At 40.1% G+C, this 21,348-nt stretch overlaps 1 protein-coding gene across 1 annotated transcript in view; it reads right to left on the bottom strand.

Annotated features, from left to right (window-relative positions):
* Positions 1–203: 203 nt before the first annotated feature.
* Positions 204–21,348, bottom strand: part of csmd2 (CUB and Sushi multiple domains 2) — a 268,962-nt gene continuing 247,817 nt past the window's right edge. The window contains exons 58-72 of the mRNA XM_039820466.1: positions 20,116–20,298; positions 16,919–17,095; positions 15,209–15,388; positions 14,821–14,994; positions 14,449–14,622; positions 12,848–12,921; positions 12,146–12,257; positions 11,695–11,874; positions 10,235–10,300; positions 9,732–9,893; positions 7,539–7,651; positions 6,801–6,888; positions 2,031–2,163; positions 1,411–1,588; positions 204–859 (exon numbers count right to left, since the gene is read on the bottom strand). Of these exons, the coding sequence (XP_039676400.1) occupies positions 1,429–1,588; positions 2,031–2,163; positions 6,801–6,888; positions 7,539–7,651; positions 9,732–9,893; positions 10,235–10,300; positions 11,695–11,874; positions 12,146–12,257; positions 12,848–12,921; positions 14,449–14,622; positions 14,821–14,994; positions 15,209–15,388; positions 16,919–17,095; positions 20,116–20,298 (1,976 nt within the window). The 3' untranslated portion in view covers positions 204–859; positions 1,411–1,428. The remainder of the gene's footprint in view (positions 860–1,410; positions 1,589–2,030; positions 2,164–6,800; positions 6,889–7,538; positions 7,652–9,731; positions 9,894–10,234; positions 10,301–11,694; positions 11,875–12,145; positions 12,258–12,847; positions 12,922–14,448; positions 14,623–14,820; positions 14,995–15,208; positions 15,389–16,918; positions 17,096–20,115; positions 20,299–21,348) is intronic.

Below are 21,348 nucleotides of genomic sequence, written 5' to 3'. Positions count from 1 at the left end.
CACACACACACACACACACACATATACACATAAATTCTCTCTACACCCTCACTAAGTGCTTTTTTCAGCAGCCCTAGCTACCTTTTAACCCCTGCTCTGGACACAGCTGCCTCAGCAAGAAGAATTTTATCCCTGCTTCAAAAAAGAAAAGAGGACTGAGTGAAGCTCAAAAAGTAGCGATGGAATATGTCTCCAACACGGCCTTCAAAACTTACTGAATTTTTTATTCATCCTCTGCCAGAGATGTGGGGCCTTTCAACAGCCTCAGGAGCAGACGGTTGGGGGAAAAACAGGTTTCCCAATTACTCATCACAGAAAGCAAGCAGCGTATAAAAAGAGAACGAAAAAAAAAAGCAAATGAAAACAGAGAGAAGAGGGAATCGAAACAGTCAAGACTGTCTCTCTTTGACTCACACAGGCCAACACTGTCCGCCATACAGTTAACTTGCACAGAGATCTGTTAGCTACAGGTCAATTTCTAGACTTAAAGTTGACCATGAAATTCCCTTTGGGTTTAGGCGGAGGGTGGTGAGGAAAGTCATCACAGCTTAGCTTCCAGCATTACTGCCGGCTGCAGTTTCAGGTGGAAGCTTTTCCTCAAAATATGGAAAATGATCAAGAAACCATGAAAAGTTACAAAAAGCATTTTGTTGTGGGCATTTGTTACAGTCGTTGTCTTCAAATGGTTTCTTTTTTTTTTCTCGTCTCCTGCGGGTAAGAGCCTTTTCCACTGGAGATGTTTCTTGAATGTATTTCAGCAGATAAAATAATCTTTGTCTTGCCCTTTGCTATAGGAACTATGGATATCCTCTGTCGGCAGGCGGGCGAAGATGTGGTGCACTTCTTCTTCCCTAACTGACTCCAGGATGAATGAATGGATGTAATAGGTGAAGGGTGTGTGGGAAAATGACAAGACAAGAGATGGTAGGAAAAGAAAATATAGACAGAAAAGCAAGATGGTTAACGGGAAATAGACAGAAAGAATGGAGTTAGGGAAATCACAGAGAAGAGAGAAGATAAAAGCATTAATGCAATATTCTTATCAGTGTGAAAATAAACAAATATATATTCTATCTCTTTCCATAAAGTATAAATAAACCAAACTAAATTAATTAATATGAGAGATCCAGATCAAAGGAAATGCAGCAGAAAAAAAAAGAAAAATACAATTTTCTATTATCAGAAAATTCTAGCGGGACAGTGTAAAAGGTTTGGTTTGCAACTGGATTCTGAGAATCTATGTCTTGTTGATTCAGCAGTTTTGATGCCTTGGATGTGTGATTAGCTAAAGCTCGCCACAAGGTGATAACTTCATCTACTTTCACAGAAATGTGGATCCAAGGATGCCTGAAGCTTTAAGTTCTTACTTTTTCATGAAGCCACATGACCTGGTGGTGCCATGATTCTTACCTCTGGAGGAAGCAGTTGCTATACAGCTGTGCACACTGTGCTGACTGTGAACTCTGTCTCATTGGCCATGATGTCAGTGGGCTGGATGTTGCGGTCATACATGGGGTTCTCGAACGTAGCTCGTCCGTTAGTGTTCTCATGGCCCACGTAACCATTGAAGGGGACTTTGGGTCTTCTTCTGAAATTAAACGAATCAATATAACAAACAATGAGATCAGTTCATATTAGGGGTAGACACAGTATATCAAGTATACAGCTAAGATATGCATCATAATATGGATTAGGGCTGCAACTAACAATTATTTTCATTATTGATTAATCTATTGATTAATTTTTTTATTAATTAGTGAATTGTTAAGACTATAAAATATCGGCAAATAGTGAAAAACAACTCAAGTTTTGAATATCTATTTTTGTCTGACCAACAGTAGAAAACTATAACGATATGAAACAGCATATATATCCATATTCTGCTTATCATTTTTTGACAACAGCTAACTTTGCAGAGGCAAATTAAACCTTGACTTAAGATGCTTCCCTGTAAATATCAGGACCAAAGTAGTGGTATAATATAATGTTGCTCGCAGATGATGAGTATTGTAAAATAGTGTTAACCTTACCTGTGTTTGTAGAGGTACAGAGCAAAGCCTGCAATGATCATGGCTATAAAAGGCACTAGGATGGCTGCCGCCACTGAACTGCTGTTGGACGCAAAGTTGTAGCCTGTGTTTTCTCTGCCGGGATCTAAACTCTCTGGAGGAGAAAAAAAAAAAAATAGGATGACAAGCCCTTGCTTACGCATGACTTCAGTACAATACCACTTCAGCAGTAGACATTATAGTTATAGCCCACAAATAACACAATTAAAAGAAAGAAAAAGGGAAATTATCCTCCTCATCTTCTGCCAAGAACTTGTGATAAATGTTTAAGGCAAATAAAACTCCAGGCTCCACTTTACAATAATAGACTGAGCAGACAAGTGACTTAAAAAAAAAGAAAAAAGTTTATTACTATGCTTTATTTTTATTTTTTCCCCATGGGAACATCAAATTACATTATCCTAACAATGACTCTTAATTACTGACATCAAAGGCTGATAGCTATTAAGTCACTTCAGATTCATTCTCTAATTTATGGAGGTGTGTATGTGTGTTTGCAACAGCGGAGTAGTGACAGCACACCTGTTTGCCACAGAATGCCAAAAAAGCTCCAATAAAGGACGAGTGACAAACAAGAATTCAATTAGTGGGTTCTGTGGTGTTTCCCAATCAACCCCCTGCTGCATGAGCACACAAACAGATGCACAAACACACCCACGCAAGAAAACTACACTACCACTGAGTTAAAACAAAACAGGAAAATCTTGACAAACTCAGTAGGATTATTTCCAAGACGTCCAATCCACCCCCCATCCGCTTTCTTCATACACACTTAAACACACATACACATGAATGCCCTGGCACCAGCCCCACACCTCTGTATTAATAAAGAGATGTTTGCTCTATCAGTGTGCTGTGGCGGGGGGGGGGGGGCTCTGCACCTGCTGTTCAAACACGTCTCTCATTACAGCAGATATTCACATCCACTTTCACTATGTTCACATAACTTTCACTGTGAATACACACACTTAATCTGTGTTAACACTAAGGCTCTAACGGTACGTGTATTCGCCCCAAACCGTTCGGTACAGGACATTTAGTTCAGGTACATGTATGCGACTTTCTCGGTCCAATAAGCCCTATGACCAAAACAATTACTGTCAAAATAGTCTATTTATGTCTACTACTCACACGCACGGAACAGAAACTATGCAGAGCGAGTTCTAACTGGAAAGTTTTCACAATGCACCAGTTTTCAGAAAGCAGATCGGAGTCTTAGGATGGAGTAGGGTTGCAAAATTTCGGGAATTTTCAAAGTTGGAAACTTTCCACGGAAATTAACAGGAATTAACGTGACTAAATGGGAATTAATGGGAATTAACTGAATATTTTTAATATTGCTTGTTATAATACTGTTTGGTCTATAACAGGGAACTTAAATGTAGTTGAAAAAAACAAACATCTTGCAGCATAATCTTGATTAAAACCACCTGATTTAATGCACCTTCAGTTGAACGTCCTCTCTATATTCATCAATGACATGCACGCACGCAGTAATCAGCATAGGCTACTACATACTGGCCAACATTTAGTTTTTAATACATAACCCATTGCTATTAACCTATGTGTGTTAATTGTATAGCCCACTTGTTCTTGATTGGCTGGAAACAATAGATAGTGCTGATGGTTTGCTTAGCATGCATATAACCATAGTAAATCGAAGGCAGCATGCTAGCTACCTTCATATGTTAAGCTAAAGGTCAATGGTTTGGGCTACTACTTAGCCTACTGCAGGGCTATTGAGGCCACACCCACTGCACAGATCATTTCTAGAATCCAACATTCTACAGCTGATTGAAGCTGATTGAAGACAGTACTGCATTTGAGTCCAAGGACTACATCCCATCCAAATTCCCATAATTTCCATTAATTCCCATGAAAGTTTCCAAAGTGGAATGTTTCCAAAATTCCCCAGCTAAACTTTCCATGGAAAGCAATATTAAAAATATCCAGTTTATTCCCATTAATTCCCGTTTATTCCCATGAAAGTTTCCAAATTGGAATGTTTCCAAAATTCCCCAGCTAAACTTTCCATGGAAAGTTTCTGGAAATTTACTGGAAAATGTCCGCCCCTTTGCAACCCTATGATGGAGTAACTACACTTACATTATAGACATTTGGGATGTTTATTTTTTTTCTTGTTGACAATATGCCAGTATTTGAGTGCCTTAACCCCCTGGAATCCGTTTTTCCCACCAGTTTCATCTTAAACACATTAATTGCCTCATCGTTTTCTGTTTAATAATTCTAATGAAAAAACAAATTATTGTTTAAAAAGTGTCTGAAATAAATGAAATACACATGTATACACATTCCACAGGAACAACACAAACCCAACCCCCATATTTGCATCTCTATTCACATGCCCATTACTTTCAGTAATGCGGGAAGACCTAAGTCTCACAGGACAATGCTACGGAATACTAAATAATGTGCAAGTTTAGGCATAATGTATTTGAAGACAAGCTTTGCATTTTGGAAGATGGCTAGGAAGACAGAAAGACGTCATGGAACAACACTGAAAGCACGAGACCTCATATCTTCGACGACACTGAACGGTGATGTCTGCACTCCACACACAGATACGCAGACACACAGATACGCAGACACGCAGACACACACACACACACACACACACACACACACACACACACACACACACACACACACACACACACACCATAGTAACTAACATTAGCTTGATACTGTCAGTGCAATAAAACCTTTGCGGTTAAAAAGCCTGTTCAACAGGCTTAAACATGTAGAAAAGCAATATTTCTATCTTCTCTCTCTGCAGTGAGCTCTGAGCTATGAATAATAAGAGAGACAGTAATAGGGGAGAACAGGGCTTGGTTGGCACACTTTTCACTCTGCCGTATTTCTCTGGAATAATTTATTTTAGAATATTTTAACCAGCTGCAAGTGAAAGGTTTGAGATAGGTTCAAATTATTTTTTATCATAAAATACATTACTTAGATATTAGTGCTGAATACAAAAAAAGTCACGTGACTTTGAAAATACTGCTTACATTTGTTCAAATTGACAACAATATCAGAGCATGCCAAAATCATCACAGTGTCTTAAATTAACCTCAGACTTCAATGGTTAACTATTAGAGTAAGATTTATGGCCATTAGCAACTTTTAAGTGTTGAAATTTTTCAAAAAACGTAAAAGAACGTACCAAACTGTGATCCTAAAACCTAGTTAACACCAATTCCATATCTGATCTATTTTTGCACCACCTACACTTCTGTTCTTCAGTCTGTCTTGCAGCCAATATGGGCTTTGCTTTTCAAAAGCTGCTGTATTCCTGTAAAATCTGTCCCCCTCACCAGCTTTTGCAAAAAGAAAACAGCAAAAGCAGCAGCACAAGCATTATCTGCTTAGCTGTTTGAATGAATTATATAAGATCTATGTCACCTACGAAATATTGGATAAGAAATGTAAATATAGAGAATTTTAGCTTAATCTTAAAAGTAACTTCATGTATTCTCACACAAACATAACGGTTTTTGCCATTTTTCTTCATGTATAGCATCCCAACCTGAACAAAGTGTACCGCAGGGACTGAGAGGCTGTCAAGGCTATGTGAAGTTTTTAATTAACCACCACTGATGGCTGATGAAGGGTTTTGTACTGGGAGAACACATAAGTACATCTAATGCATATCAGATTACTCTGCAATCTTGTGTGTCCACTCAGGAGTGAGATCAAGTCCAACTTGTGTGGATTCGTAGAAAAAATTGATGAAAGAAGAAAATTATGTTTAACGTCAAAAAACTTTCTCTATCTCTCATGGCATTTTTAGATGATTTGCAGCTAATGTTTTACATAGATCAATTAATGTTCAAACATACCATGGACATTTTTTACTGTATTTTAACAGTGGGTGGCAGCAGTAAACCAATGTTGTGAACTGGCAAAAATCTAAAAAGCCAATTCCCCATTCTTTTTATTTTGTAGATGTTACATGTGTCTCTTCAATATGTGCTTTATTTAGTTCAGACAGAGGAATGGGGAGCGTTTGCAGGTACAGGTGCATCAAACCATCAAAATGAAAAAAATCTACACACGCACGCACGCACAGCTTGACTGCAGCACCTATTCTGATCCATGGAGACAGGGTGTAAAGATTTGGTGTATACAAATTGTAGTGGGGCGGATCATATGGTTGGGATTTCTAGGTCACAAACATGAAGCAGAATATTTGGATAGCTGCAGCCTTTAGAAAAAAATTTCTATATCTATGACAGCATAGCTGAAGTCATTAAAGAAACTAAAAGAATGGATATTTACTCTATCAAAACTGCAATATGTGGGGTTACTTGATATGACAAAGACTCCAAAGGCATCAACACCCAACCCACAAACTCCAGATGGAAAGATTTTCTGTAACTGTGTCTGTCTGTGTGTGTGTGTGTGTGTGTGTGCGAGCGCGGGTGAATGTCATTTTCTGAATATTAACCATGTTTTTGAACTGTGTTGGATTCAATAGCCACATTCTCCAAAAGTGTTTTCATATTGGTAGAGTTAAATAAATGATAAATCCAACACAGCTGCTGTGAAAGCACTTGCAGCTATCCTGACAGATGCTACACATATTTTAAGTGAAAGATTTCTGTGATAAAAATCCAGACAGGAAAAAAAAAAAAAAAAACATTGACAGTCTTCCCCCAGGAGACCGCTTGGTCACAGAGGTTTCTTTAACCTAGTGGACAGCTCACTCACCCAGTCTCTGGAGACCAAATTGGCCAAAGCCTTTCCCTCTGACAAATCCCTGGTACACAAAGGAGTTGGATGAAGAGATGTAGGAAACCTAGGAAGAGAGAGGAATGTAAGACAGACACGTTATGTGTCACATCCAGGCTTAACAAAGGAGAGTATCATCAAAGTGTCAGCAGCTGGTGGATGCAGAAAATGAAATATCATGTCAAAGGAGCTCTTATAGCTGACATTTAATATGACGTGTTTTTTTTTGCTCACCACCACAAACATAAACACACTCAGCCGCGCTGCTCACACACAACCGTGTTACACACGAGGAATTACTTCACTTTGCACAACACGCTTGTACATAAACACTCAAGTGCTGTGAGGCTTGTGAAACATGTACATAAAACCCACACAGTGGCGCACACACATGCACACATATACTGTGACCTGCTTTTTTAATTATATCTGAAGTGGGTGTGCATTAGAGGTGCCTGTGGTTGGGGGATAATATGGGAGAGAGGAGTGGAGGGGGGTCTGTCGAGTCCTGATTACCAGGCAATGATTTAACTGACATTTTAATTAAAGAGAAAACTCTTGGTGGGCCCTCCATCTCCCCAGAGTGACAAGGTTAGTGTGCATGTCTGCTTGTGCATATTTCACAATAAAGGTGTTTGGGTATGTGAGTGTGATGTAACACCTTTGCCGTTACAAAGAGAGGTGTTGTATTGAACCTGACTCTGGACTTGCACTTACATGTCCGTCTAGGGCCCAGTTGTCGATTTTGAACTTGTTTACAAAGATCTCCACAGGGCCTTTGATCTGGTGGACCTGTAGCAGCAGCTGAGCCTCCTCCTTCTTATATGTACCTACAAAAAACATAAATTGTTAACAGTTATTTAGAGCAACCGCCACACTTAGACTAACTGAATAGGATTATGTGATATATGTTACACAAGCAGCCCTTATTTGTTAACAGAAAGTCTTACTGCAGTCTTGACTGGAGCTCAAACACAAATATAACTTTAGTAGCAATATAAGGATAGAAATTCCATCTAGATTGTGTTCATTTTTTAGTTTAGTCGTAATATTTAGTCATAAATACAAATCTGTGAGCAAACATTGCATTCCACATAGTGGCTTCCTCCTGTTTGCTAACTTCAGTAGCACTTTGCCTGTAAGACTATAACAGAAGACAATGACATTTTTGAATTTGCATGACCTTCTGTCAGAATAAACCTTGTGGACTCAAAGGAAAATGAATGGATGGATGCCATGTCACCGAAACTGTATAATAAATCTCATTTAACTTATTTAATTGATGAAGCAACATGTCACCCACTGTAACAGAGTGGCTCACTGATGTGTTTTTAATAGTTTTTGGACAAAAATGGAGCTCCCTGGCACAGAGGAATAAGATATTTCAGGCTTTGCCTGCACAGGCAATACTTGTTAGTAGGATCCATTCCTTGTTGGTTTTGGTCTTTTCATTCACATTTAGACAACTATAGAGTATCACAAGATGAATCCTTTAAGTAAATGATTTATTCAATACCAGGTTATGAAAGGCTGGCAAAAAAGGAAGTATGTTTATCTGAGACCATAGCTGTATTTGATGTGAAGATTCATACTAAATGACTTAACAATTAGTGATGCACCGAAATGAAAATTCTTGGCCGAAACCGAAACCGAAAAAAGAGGAAACCAAGACTGAAAACCGAAACCCCGAAAGAAATTAAGCCAATTATTAGTACCATTGCATTTATGGCTATGACTGTGTACTAACTTTACTAAAATCAAGGCATTGCAATTGTATAAATTAATATTAAAGTTTAATTAAAAAAATATCTAGCAGAAATATGGCTACAATCTGATAGTCACATACAGTATACAGTAGCCTAAGAACAGAATAGCTTACCTATTGTTATTATTATTATTATTTGAGGCACTTTCTTGCAGGATTTCACTGAACATATCACACAACGAGGGTGCATGCCCCTCATCTGGTGCAGAGAGACGAGTCTTTTTTTTCTGCGCTCTGACCTCCTCCTGCGCTGGGCGCTGCTCCGTGCGCGCTCCGTCTCCGTCTCCACGCGGTTCTCCGCATCCATCGCAGCCTGGATAATTTCTCGTGCGCCCTGCTTTATTTCCGCATCCAAGTTAACAGTCTTTATAAAGCGGATCAAGTACAGTCGCGATGAAGTGCAGAGGATCCGAATAGATCTCACTGAAACGTGTGCTGACAGACTCTAAGAGCGTACTTTTCATTGTTTTCACTCCGTGGTCCGTCTCAACCTCGTTGCTTAGGAGACGCTTTGCAGGTGGATCGGGTACTGACACACGTGCAGGTCGCGGTTTCTGTTTGCGTCATCACAACATTTTCGCCCGTATTGTTTCGGTGAAAAGTATTTCGGCCGAAAACCGAAAATGCCCTTTTGGGCCATTTTCGGCCGAAACTTTTCGGTGGCCGAATATTCGGTGCATCCCTACTAACGATAATGCAATGTAATTTGTATATTGTGTGAACACAACAATAATCTATACATCTGAATCAGCAACATTACTTTCACTGGGGAGTGTGGCAATCTGTAGCTGCAGAAAATAATTTTTACTACACTTTGATGAAGATAGATAGCACCCAGGTACAGAAAAGTGAAGTGTCTAAGCTGTTACGGATGCAAATTTGTGTCTTAATGATCACAGCTGCATGGTGATTATGCCACAGGAAAAAAAAATTAAATGTCTGCTGTTCAGTAACAGCAGCAATGATCTACTCTATGGAGGGACCACAATGTTTTCTTGTTCCTTGTCCTCACTGAATTTATCTGACATTGTCTGTTTGGATAAAACCCAACACTGTGGGTCTCTGATCTGATAATTAAGTCATGTATATATGTGTGAATGTGTTTTGAAGGTCTTGATCGTGACTTCTGCTTGTTGTGTACCAACCGGCCAGTTTGAGTTCCACTCCGCTGTGGTCGATGAGTGTCCCGTTAACCCGGTTGCTAAAGGGTTCAAAGGCAGTGATGCTGAGCATGGCCGGCTGCTTCTTCCCCAGGTACTCATAGGATCCCCTCCAGAGAGAGTTCTTAGCAAATACGCCACTAGGGACTGAAATAGGCAAAGGCGGGAGAGGGAGGAGGCAAAGATACTATGTTTTTGTCAACAACAAAGTGCCAGGTGTCTTTACTGGTTAGTATACCTTCAAGCGTGTGGTGATAATCAGTTAAATCAGTTAACAGGGTGTGAGTTAGCAGCAGTGAGAATGACACCTTATACATACTGTAATTTAGATACAAGTGAATCAAAGTAAAGCAAAATTAAACTTAATTTGATGAGAGTCCCCATCCACTAGTCAGAAGAAATATTCCCACTGAGAACCACATACAAACCAAATATTTCAAAGAAATATCAGTTAAAGCATTTAAAAATGTAAGAAAGACCTGTCCTACCTGGCAATTTGGAGGGTGGCTCCTGCACTGTCCCCACTGGGCTCTCACCACTTGGGCGATTATCAGCTAAAAAGTATAACAAAACATAATTAACTCAGGGCATGCCCCAGGCAGTGAAAATAGAAAATACAATTTTCTCTTTAAACAGCCCTAAGGTAATTGCAGTAGGAGGATGTCACTATCAGCACTTCCTGTCTACGTCCATGACCAATAACCACTGTGGTGGACAGAGTGAGGGCTGCCTGCGACAGGACTCAACTCGTGTGTCAAAGAGCAGCCCGGTTGTACCTATGGGGCTACGGCTAAGTTAGAGACACATTTTTACAGCTTCAAGGGAAGCACTTTAATAATGCCTTACTGCTCACACAGGACCGCAGGGCTACACCACAGTAGTAAACATACACCCACACAGGCAAACAGGGCAAAGAGGGCTTTACATGCCACTACAAACAAAGACAGGTATACTGATGGTAGTTTATGAGCACAAACATCACCTTGGATAAATGTATACAGACACAAACACACATGCACACACACTTCCACAGCCTTGTACTTTATTAGCTGCCAGTCTTTTGAGCTTCCCTTCCATCACTGCGCTTACAGGCGCTGTTAATATCCTGTATGTGCTAAGCCCAGTTCTCTTTCTTTCCTTCACTCGTAATGGCATGGCCTTAAAAAAAAAAATCCCCTTCTATATTTCAGCAACGGCTTGGCATGGAATCCATCACACTGATATCCCCCTTAGTACGTCTTTCTCTTTAAGCTATTAGCATTTGTCTACCCTAGATAATTGTGTGTCAATGACTCTATTTGTTTCCTATATGTATTTAGGCCAATGCTTGGGGGTGTCTTAATGCCAGTCTATTTGTCTGCTAGACCTTGTTAACACTGCCTCACCATTTATAAGAGGTACTTCTGCTAACCTAATCAATGGGATGCATTGGCCTAATCAGGTTTTGCACCCTTGTTAATGTTTCAAAGCTTGTGTGTGTATGTGTGTGTGTAATTCCATGAAATGTAATTGTGTGATGGATGGGCCATCCTACTCCAGAATGTGTCTGAGAATAAGCAAGTGTTAACACTGCTATTCATCAACATTAGCTGAATCCCCAATTTCCCAACCTGAGTCACCACTGAATCCTGCGTTAGTACAGACCCAAGTGGTTTCAATAGAGACTGCTAATGGAAACAGCACATTATGAATATGAGGTGAAGTGTTTCAAGTGTTTAATACATCTGTGTGGGAAAGTGGGTCGCCATGTGCACACACGTGTAGTGTTATGAGGTTTGGTGAATTTATCTATGAGCGTGTTCGTGCTTGTGTGTGTTTTGGCATTCACTCTAGTCTTTTCTAGAAATTTTGCAGCTGCAAACGCAAAAAGAATGCATGTGTGTGCATGTATTTGCATATGTAATACCAGGTATGTTCTCTTATGGATGTACTGTAACCATGTTTATACCTGCACATAGAGGGGGTTTCCCTGTCCAGCTCCCATCGGATCTGCAGGTCCTATGCTCTGATCCTCCAGCCAAGTAGAAGCCAGGCTGACATGTATAGATCAGCGTGTAGCCAAGGGATGGCAGTTCAATGGCTCTCACATCAGACTGGGGTGACAGCTCTGGCTGGCTGCAGTGGTGGGCTGGAGAAAGAGAGGGAGAGAAGGATTAAAGAGACCAAAGAAGAAGAGACTGAGAAACAGGTGAAAGTTGGGATGAGGAGATGAAAAGGGAGAGGGATCAGAGGAACGACAGATAAGAAATAAAAAATGGAAGAAGAGAAAAAGTGAAAAAGAGAGCCATGGTGGAGGTTTGGAATCAAGGAAGAATATATGGGATATGTAGGCATCAGATTTTGAGTAATGCAAACTAAATAATACACATTTTTACTATAGGAGTAGACTCTGCACTTACCAATGCATTCAGGTTGAAAACCACTCCAAGTGAGGTTAGGCAGACAAGTGCGAGAAATAGAGCCCTGAAGTAAGTAGCCCTTTCTACAGTTGAAGAACACAGTGCTGCTGATCTGTAAGAGGACACCCATGAGCATGTGAGAGTGTGGACTGGACAGTGAGCATATATATTCTACATATAAGCAAGCAGATTTTGCTAAATGAAGAGGCAGTTTAATAACATTAAATTGTTAAAATCAACTGTTTTTTGGGATTGTTGGTCCAAAAAGGTGAGTATTTGTTTAAAATTAAAATTTGTATATTAACTAAGTTTTTACTCTCTCTTTAAACTGGTCAACTTTGAGGACATTACGTTGGGCTCTGAGAAGCTCTGATGGGCATTTTTTCACTATTCTTTTTGATGTTTCATACAGTAAAAATCATCAGCAGATTAATTGATAGTGAAAATAGGTTGCTGCCCTACTTCTGTATAAATTATGAGAGAAACTAAATAATGCTGATGGCCACTGACTGTATCGCATTTTTACTATGTAGAGAAATATGTTACTTTCTCATAACATCAATAGTGAGGCCATCATTGATTCAACCTTGCAGTCCACGCTGTGGCTAAATGTAAACAACCTTTTAGGGTTTATTGAAAAGTTACAGAGGCTTCTTTATTCAATACATGAATTACATTTCATGTGTGACCACATATTCAAACCTGGTAGCCTTGACTGTTGTTCTGATTTCCAAAGAGAGGAGTGCCAGGGTCTCCACAGGTAGTGTGAGTGGGATCTGAAACACACACACACACACACACACACACACACACACACACACACACACACACACACACACACACACACACACACACACACACACACACACACACACACACACACACACACACACACACACACAGCAATTCTGTGATGACCACTCTCGTGTTCAAGCCTCTCCCATCTAATATATGTCACCAATGACAAATAGATATATCAACTTAGAGACATTATATAGGAAATTACATATTTCAGAGATCTGGTGTGAAATACTGGCTGTAGGAGTTAAGGCCTTCATTATATTGTAGTTCATAAGGCTATAGGCCAGGGAGAAAAGTAATATTTCTTATTTGAGTTTAGTGCAAAAAAGTTAAAGAAGGAATAGAACTTTAAAAGAGGTTTCAATCAGTCTCAGGGCATTCACTGTCAAATCTAGAAGTTGAACACAAGGCCACAAGAGGCCAGTCTTTCCAGTGAATCTATAGCTAACTAAGAGGTGTTGCAGGATATGATGTAAAGCAATGTCAGCATTAGCTACACAGTGAAAATGTACATCACAGGTTCTATTTGTAATTGATTAGATCTCAATACATCTTAATTTAACCTTTCCCAGATGCCTGGCACTATGGCTTTTCAACAGTGGCTGATAAATTATGCATAGGTAGTGGAGTTAATGGTGACTTTTGGCTATAATGAGTTCATGTTAAAACTAACTGTTATTAGGTCAAAGGGTTGGCATGTGTGCATATTTTACAGCACGTCAAATACCACAATGGACCTAAGGGCTGAGACAATATATTTTACTTTATTCGCAATTTGTTTTTGACCACAGCTTGTGATTTCTTTAAGTGCTTCTAACTGCATCATTCAAGTCAAATGGAATTACTCTTCCTTTTTTAAGGAAGTTTATTGCCTAAGGGATGTTTACTGCAGCAGCAAATATTTCTGTATTTCTGATGACACAGGCGCAAATCAAAAGTATGAAGTTTGATACTGGGGCCAGTTTCATAAAAATGTTTTGCAAGCACTGCTTACATGCAGGTCACAAATGGTGGCAGTGTAAGGTTTCATAAATGTTTGTCACTCGCAAACTGCAGATTAATTTGTCCTCATGTATGCAGCATTGTTGCTTTGATAAGCCAAATTTGGAAAAAATTCCAGAAGAGGAATTGATTTCATGTCGCAGCTTGCATGTTGCAAATTTGGTGAAAGGGGCCCCTGGTGCAGTCTTGCACTGCCAGACCATATAGCTTGTTAGCTGGGTCAAATGGTTTTTGCATGCATTACTTCTCGATTACAAAAGGCAATCTGGACTAAAAGGGAGAACATAAGGGAGCCGGCCAATGGGAGACTTCTCTCACACTGATATTAGTGTTATATGAAAGTAAATACATATAGAACTTGCCATGCACACTGATTCCAAAAACAACCACCAAATGCCTGCCTGTATAACACTACAGTGATTACTATATCAAGAACTGTATTTTAACATATCCAATATGTTAGACTATACTGTATATGGATGAAATAACAAGTATCTTACCTATGCAAGAGGGTTGTGTGCCACTCCAGGTGCCATCATATTGACAATATCTTCTAGAAGAGCCCACCACAACAAGGGGAGGGTAGCAGGAGAAGGAGACAGAGGAGAGATAGGTGAATCCTCGGTCCTCCCGCCTCCCCTGGGCTGGCATCCCTGGGTCTCCGCAGAACACAGCTGCCAAGATAAAGAAGGAGTGAGGACAGAGCGAAGAAAGGTGAATGTGAGGTGACCCACTAACCATGTTTATCTTCCAAGGGGGGTGAAATGTCACACAAGGGACACATATAATGTACATACTTGGGTGAAAGAAATGTCAGAAAGACGTCAATTGGCATGTAATGTAATTGGGCATTCCAACGTGGAGCCACTTACGGAAGCACTGGGGTTTCTCTCCACTCCAGTTGCCTTTGCCCTGGCATGTTAACAGGGTGGGCAGGGACAGCTGGTAACCTTGGTTGCAGGAGTAGCTGATGCTAGAGCCCCAGATGAAGTCTGTACCAACAACCTGTCCATTAGGGATGATAGGTGGTGGACCGCATACGATCGCTACAAGGAGACAAAGAGGTATTGCAGGACTTCATGGATTCAGCATATTGGTGTAATTGATGTCCAAGTAAGTATTAGTGTAATAAGTAGGATATCTGTAACATTCATTCGCTCTAGCCTCCCATAATCCCTCCTTCCTTTTTTGTAGCTAATGTCATTATTTTGATTTATCTCATCACTGTATTGTCATTCATATCATCCTACACAACTGTACCTTTACAGAGAGGTTTGGTGCCATTCCAGGTGCGGTCCTTGGTGCAGATAAGAGTTGAGGCTCGGTCAGCATCCATGTTGAAACCAGGAGAACACTGGAAACTGACTGTGTGGTTGTAGGTGAAATCATTGCCCAACCTCACTCCATTGGCTGGCACTCCAGGGTCACCACAGTGGATTACTGCAGCAGCAAAACGGGATAAAGAAGCAAAAGAGTTAATGAAAATGGGTAAAACAACTCAACAATAAAGACAGACATAGTGGAACATTATTACTGATTATAATACATCGGTTTTACATAGCGCTTTCGTCAAAGCAACTTTACACAGGATACAAATCAATCCCCAACACTGACAGTGTGATGTGTTTTATCTCAAACAACTGTCATTGTACTTTGATTATCTCCAGTTAAGAGCTTTTAGGGTGCAGAGAGACTACATCTTGTAATGGGTATCCCTCTAAACTAGCTCCCTAAAGCTCCAAAACGAACCACATAACTCCTTCATCATACTTTTACATCATGCTGGGAAAACAGTGTGATTGAGTAACAACAGTGAGAATTCCACTGCGTGACTCAGCAGCAGCATAGATCAGAACTGCTGTAAATGTCTAAGATAGAAAATCCAGGGCACAGAAGGACAAGTTGCCATGGGACAAAAAGGAAGTATTAAATGCATATGACCAACATTCCAGCAAAATTCCCAGTAGGGTGATAAAACTTGGAGTCTTTTGGAGGTGTAGTGTCTCCCCTTGACTGAGCAAGCACTTACATTTCCCACTGGGCTGGTAAGAGTATGCCGCCTGGAGCCACAATGTCTATCTAGGACCATGTACCCTGTAACAATACCTACAAGGCTGAGATACACTAAGATCATTTCTCCTCTTGCATAGCAATATTCTTAAATTGTTAGCGGCCAACAGTCCACTGCTTTGGTACAAGATGTCAAATATATACACACACACACACACACACACAAATATATATATACACACACATTTAAAAAAAATAATGTATTTATTTCGGTTATAGGTAATAAGTTACAGCTAAAACGGAGAGAGGAGACTGCCAAAACGTCTATTTCTAGTAGCCACCTCTGTCAGGTAAATCCCTTTTTATCTTACAGTTTACATGAGATTAGTAGAAATCATTCAACCAAAGGTGGTCCTATTCACTAAAGTGTTCCACTGAAGTGCTTCAACATGTACCCTTTCACTCCTATGGATTACCGAGTTCTGAATTCTATAATGGTGCTGCTTCGGGTTTATCCTCTCCATTCAGAAGAAACTGGTTCTCTTAGTGACCTCTATTTGCCAGTGTCTCTAGGCTCTGTACAGCAGCTGTATGTCTTTTGTGAGACATGATGATAAAGGGCTGTCAGTCAGGCCTGTGCAATTTGAGTAGACCATGCCTCAAACAATTTTTCTCATACTTAGCCAGGGATCCACATGAGTTATTTGTTACAAAACATAAACATTAAATATCTTGCATTGTTTGAGCGATTTAACCTGTATTCCCCTCCTCCATATGGTCTGGATATGTATTCTGCTAAGTCTAAAGTACTGTTCAAGCACAAATAAACATGAGAGGACACAAGGTAGTCAACCAAGAAATGTGTACAACCCAAGGAAACAGAAAAGCATCCAATTTCTAGCTAACTAAGATAAGCACTAGATACTCTTAGACTCTTTTTCTGTGAGAGCTGTTAATTACCAGAGCACTCGGGCATGTTGCCGGTCCAGGTCCCGTTAACAGTGCAGTGTCGGGTAAGCATGCCAGTAGAGTAGTAGCCCTCCCTGCAAGCGTAAGTAATGGATTTGGAAAACGTCAGGCCATCGTGGATCAGGATCTGGGCATTACGTGGAGTTCCCGGGTTTCCACAGGAGATCACTGAAAACAAGAGAGAAAAAGACAGGGAAGCGGAGAATGATTAGGTAATATTCATTTACAGACTTAGTCCTAAGTGACCAGAGGTGAAAATGTAAGTTATGTGTGTGTGTGTGTGGGGGTTGAAAGGAGTGTTGGCACAGTACCATTGCAGACTTTGCTTCATGTACCACCTACCAACCTAAATGACTAAATGTGGCCTAAATCTTCAAATTATTTGTTGTACCTAGCAATGTAGTAGTAAATAAAGTTGTTAAAACTCATAGTCAGTGATCACCGAAAGGCAATCAGCTACCAACAAAAATATTTTGTATTTTCTGGGAATCATGAAGGTTTAGTTTTACATTTATGTTTTATTTGCATTTTAATTTAACACATTCCTTTCATGCTCCTTCATGTGTCTAATATGGGTTCCTTACTCTGTTTATTTTCCCATTCCCTCTGTTCTTCATACGCCTACCCTACCACCATCCTACTTCATAAATATCTCTGCTTTGATGGACACATCCTTTGCTCACAAAGTCCCTTGGTGTCTGTCGGGCTGCCAGCAATGGTTCTGTTCGTTACAGTCTCCAGCTTGCCCTGGGCCCTCAGAGCCCCGTGGGCTTGCCCTCCCGTAATGACCAGATGTGGCCTGGCCCTTGAAGTCTGTGCCAACAGAAAACAGGTGGGCAACCTTGGCTAGTGGGCATACCACACACCAGAGAGGGAAAGAGACAGAGTGAGGCGAGGGAGAAAGGTGGTGGTGGCGTGTGGAGAGAGGGTTGTGTGTGTGTGTGTGTGTGTGTGTGTGTGTGTGTGTGTGTGTGTGTGTATACGGGGTGTTAAGAGCACAAGTGAAAACAGCCTGGCATACAGGATAAAGTCTCTGGAAATAACACACTGTACTGTATACAAGGATGAGGGAAGAAAAGGGGCTGTGTGTTCATGGTAAAGGTAAAGGCAAAAATAAGAAAAGGGCAGTTTATGCAGTATCAAAAATGTAGGTCAGAACACAAACACCAAAAAACACATTAATACTGTATACTGTAAACTGTAAAATAAGTGTACTATAATGAAACCAAATATGAAAGTAAAATGGACAGGAAACACGGCAATTAATAGGATGTTACATCAACAACAGCTGCAACAATATTGTTTAGCACATTTAAACCATACATATTATTGATAGTAATTGATTTTATAATAATTTAAGTCAAGTTAAATTCAAAGACTTTAAAAATGAAAGCGTTTGCACAAGTTCACCCCTTGAGAACAGCCTCTTTCTATTATACTCTTGTTGCTGCGTGCAAGATGGTTGACAGTAGAAAATTTTTTTTCACTGTGTGTAATGTCTTTGTCCTGTCTCAGCAATAATAATGGATAGTGTAGGGCCTCAAGACCCAGATCGATTGGATGCACACTCACTACATTCAGAGAATCTGCTTTTTCACGTGTCAGCAGCAGACTGGATGCAATGTTGCACAAGGGCAAACATTAAAAGCCTTATGTTTAATCAATAGAGAAAACATCCTCTGTTATGTCGCCTATTCTCTCCTGCTCAATTGCTGTTTTACATTTTTGCAAACACACACAAAACAAATGCAAATTTGCGATGTGCCTTTCATTCAATTTGCAAAGGCAGCAGCTAATTACACAATCGGTGACTACAATATAAGCTACAATTATATATCTTTAAATGTACAATTCAGTGTTGAGATCAGCTAGCTCTGAGAAGACATCAAAATGTAGAGTTGATGTAATATAAATACTTATCAGCAAAGTAACCAGATTCTAAAACATTCACTAAGATCACAATGAACTCCAATTGAGGACCATTATGTGGGTATTACCCCTGAAATAATAATGAAAATCTTTTGCATACAAAGGTTTGTAAAACAAATGCAGTGGGAGTAATTAAACAAACTTTTGAGGAAAGGAAGAAGAAAGGGAATGAAAAAAGGATACACAAAAGAAAAGACAGATTTAAAGAAGTTACTGAAATGAAATGTAAATGTCTTATTCATGTCCATTGTGCATTAGTTGTTCAGTGAACATCAACTTCAGTTACTGCACAATCATAACTCAACAGCTGGACTGTTATATGTGCTACTAGATGGTCAGATATGATGTTCATTCATTACTGCTCCTAAGAAGTCTGTCAAACCAGCCATGCATTCATTTTCCATCAGTTACTCAGGTTTAGGTTGCAGTGGTAGCAAATCAATCAGTAGCCCACATATGACTTTCCCCAGTGATGTCCTCCAGCTCCTCATAAGGCATCCCAAGGGGTTCTCAGGCCAGATGGGATATGCTATTCCTCCATTGCCTTCTGTGCATGTTCTGTACTCTCCAGTTGGACGTGTCCAGAATATTTAATCCACAGTATATCAGATTCCTGAAGAACCTCAACTGGTTGCAAGCTGCTCACCCTGTCCCTAAAGGGTTGTACTCTTTTGGTCACTACCCAAAGCTCATAGCCACAGGTGAGAGTTGGAACTGCTAACTTGAGAGCTTCACTTTCAAGCTCAGCTTTCTCTTCACCACAAATTGGTGGATGCCACACCAATCCGCCTATCCCACCCTCACCTCACCAGTCTCCTAACATACACTTCTCTTGGTGGGGGGAAACTTTAGATCTGGTCTTAAAAACCTGTAAATACAACTGATGATAACACACAGGCTTTGTGGAGTACAACACCCACTGTGAATGTACTTGACTTACCACCAAGTACGTGTACACGGCTCCCGCTTAGGTTATGTAAGGAAAGGATAGCCAGGAGCAATGGTCTCATTACCTCATATTCCCACAGCTACCACCACAGAACATGTTGGTTTTGTCCAAGTATACAAAAAAAATGCAGATTAGAGGCAGCACTCTAATTAACCCTCCAGTATCTGTGTGAGGGTGAAGGAATGAGAAGACAAGTTGAAATCCATATTCATCCACTTTCTCAGCAGTGTGATCCTGATTCTGAAACTCCATGAAAGTCCATGTTTGCCAGAGAAGAAAGAAAAAATAATAAACATGTATGTATTCTTACCATGACACTCAGGTTGTGTGCCGAGCCAGGTCCCATTGGTCAGGCAAGTTCTCTCTGGTGAACCCTTCAGCATATAGCCGGGCTCACAGCTAAAGCGAACAGCACTGGCCACTGTAAACTCTTCTCCTAGACGGATACCATGCACAGGAATGCCAGGATCTCCACACAACCCGGCAGACTCGCCTGGAAAGATAAATATAACAAAAACTAAATTTCTGTGACAAACGTAGCGAAAGAAACTGCTCTTTTTCTTAACAATATGAGATTATCACTCGTGGGGAGACACACATTAGAAATGTACTGTATGTGTTTCATATTAAAACATATTATTATTATTAATAATAATAATAATAATAATGGGATTAGAACGGGTACAACCAGACCATACAACAGGAAAATTAACATTCCCCTAGCTCCCTAAAGAGTGACTAGTCTCCCAGATGCAATAAGTCTCATTATATCTATTTGCTCAACATGCAGAAAATGTGAATAACGATGTGATTTTTCATTCCATTGACCCGACATACGTATATTTTGTACCAAGCTTTATAATTCAGCGTCTTCCATTTAAAACAAACACAAACTGTTTAGTACAGCTGTGTGCTGCTGTTTCTCCTCATTTCACAAGGCACTGGTCAACATCACTTCAATAGTGCATAGCTAAGAAAGTCGGGCAAATCTTTATAAAAAAAGGTTGTCTTTATTGCCTGTGGAGAGAACACTAGCAATTCCCGGAATATATAAGAATGTCATGAATTGTGACATTAAACTGACAGCATGTTATTTTATTTTTGGGTTTGTGTGCACTAGTTTGTGCGTTTCTGTCACTGCCTAAGTTTGTGCATGTTTAAGTCACATATTTGTGAATGTGCTTGTATTGGTGCCTATGAACATTTGCATGTGGGGACACGCCCATGACTTTTCTCATGTGTATTATGTATACTAAGATCTCTGAAGCGAATCGCTGTAGAGTATGGGGGCTGATGTCTTTATAGTGCTCCATAACCCAGCTGAGGTGTGGGCGTCCCCATTCCTCAGTCTAATATAAGCAGATTAAAGTAGTTTTATAGAGGACACTCTCTTTGTCCTTGAGGCCTAAGGAACAGACAGGCAGCTCCATCTTTGGTCCACCTACTTCGCTTATAACCTGCTAACCGCTGCCAACCAAAATTTGTATTTGTTGGACTGGAGTTACGAGGGCATCAGTGTGACTAGGTGGTAATATTACATCTG

Source organism: Perca fluviatilis, chromosome 13 (genome assembly GCF_010015445.1).
Source record: "Perca fluviatilis chromosome 13, GENO_Pfluv_1.0, whole genome shotgun sequence".
Classification (NCBI taxonomy): Eukaryota; Metazoa; Chordata; class Actinopteri; order Perciformes; family Percidae; genus Perca; species Perca fluviatilis.
Note: the sequence above shows the minus strand (reverse complement) of the source record. Positions and strands in the feature narration are given on the sequence as shown.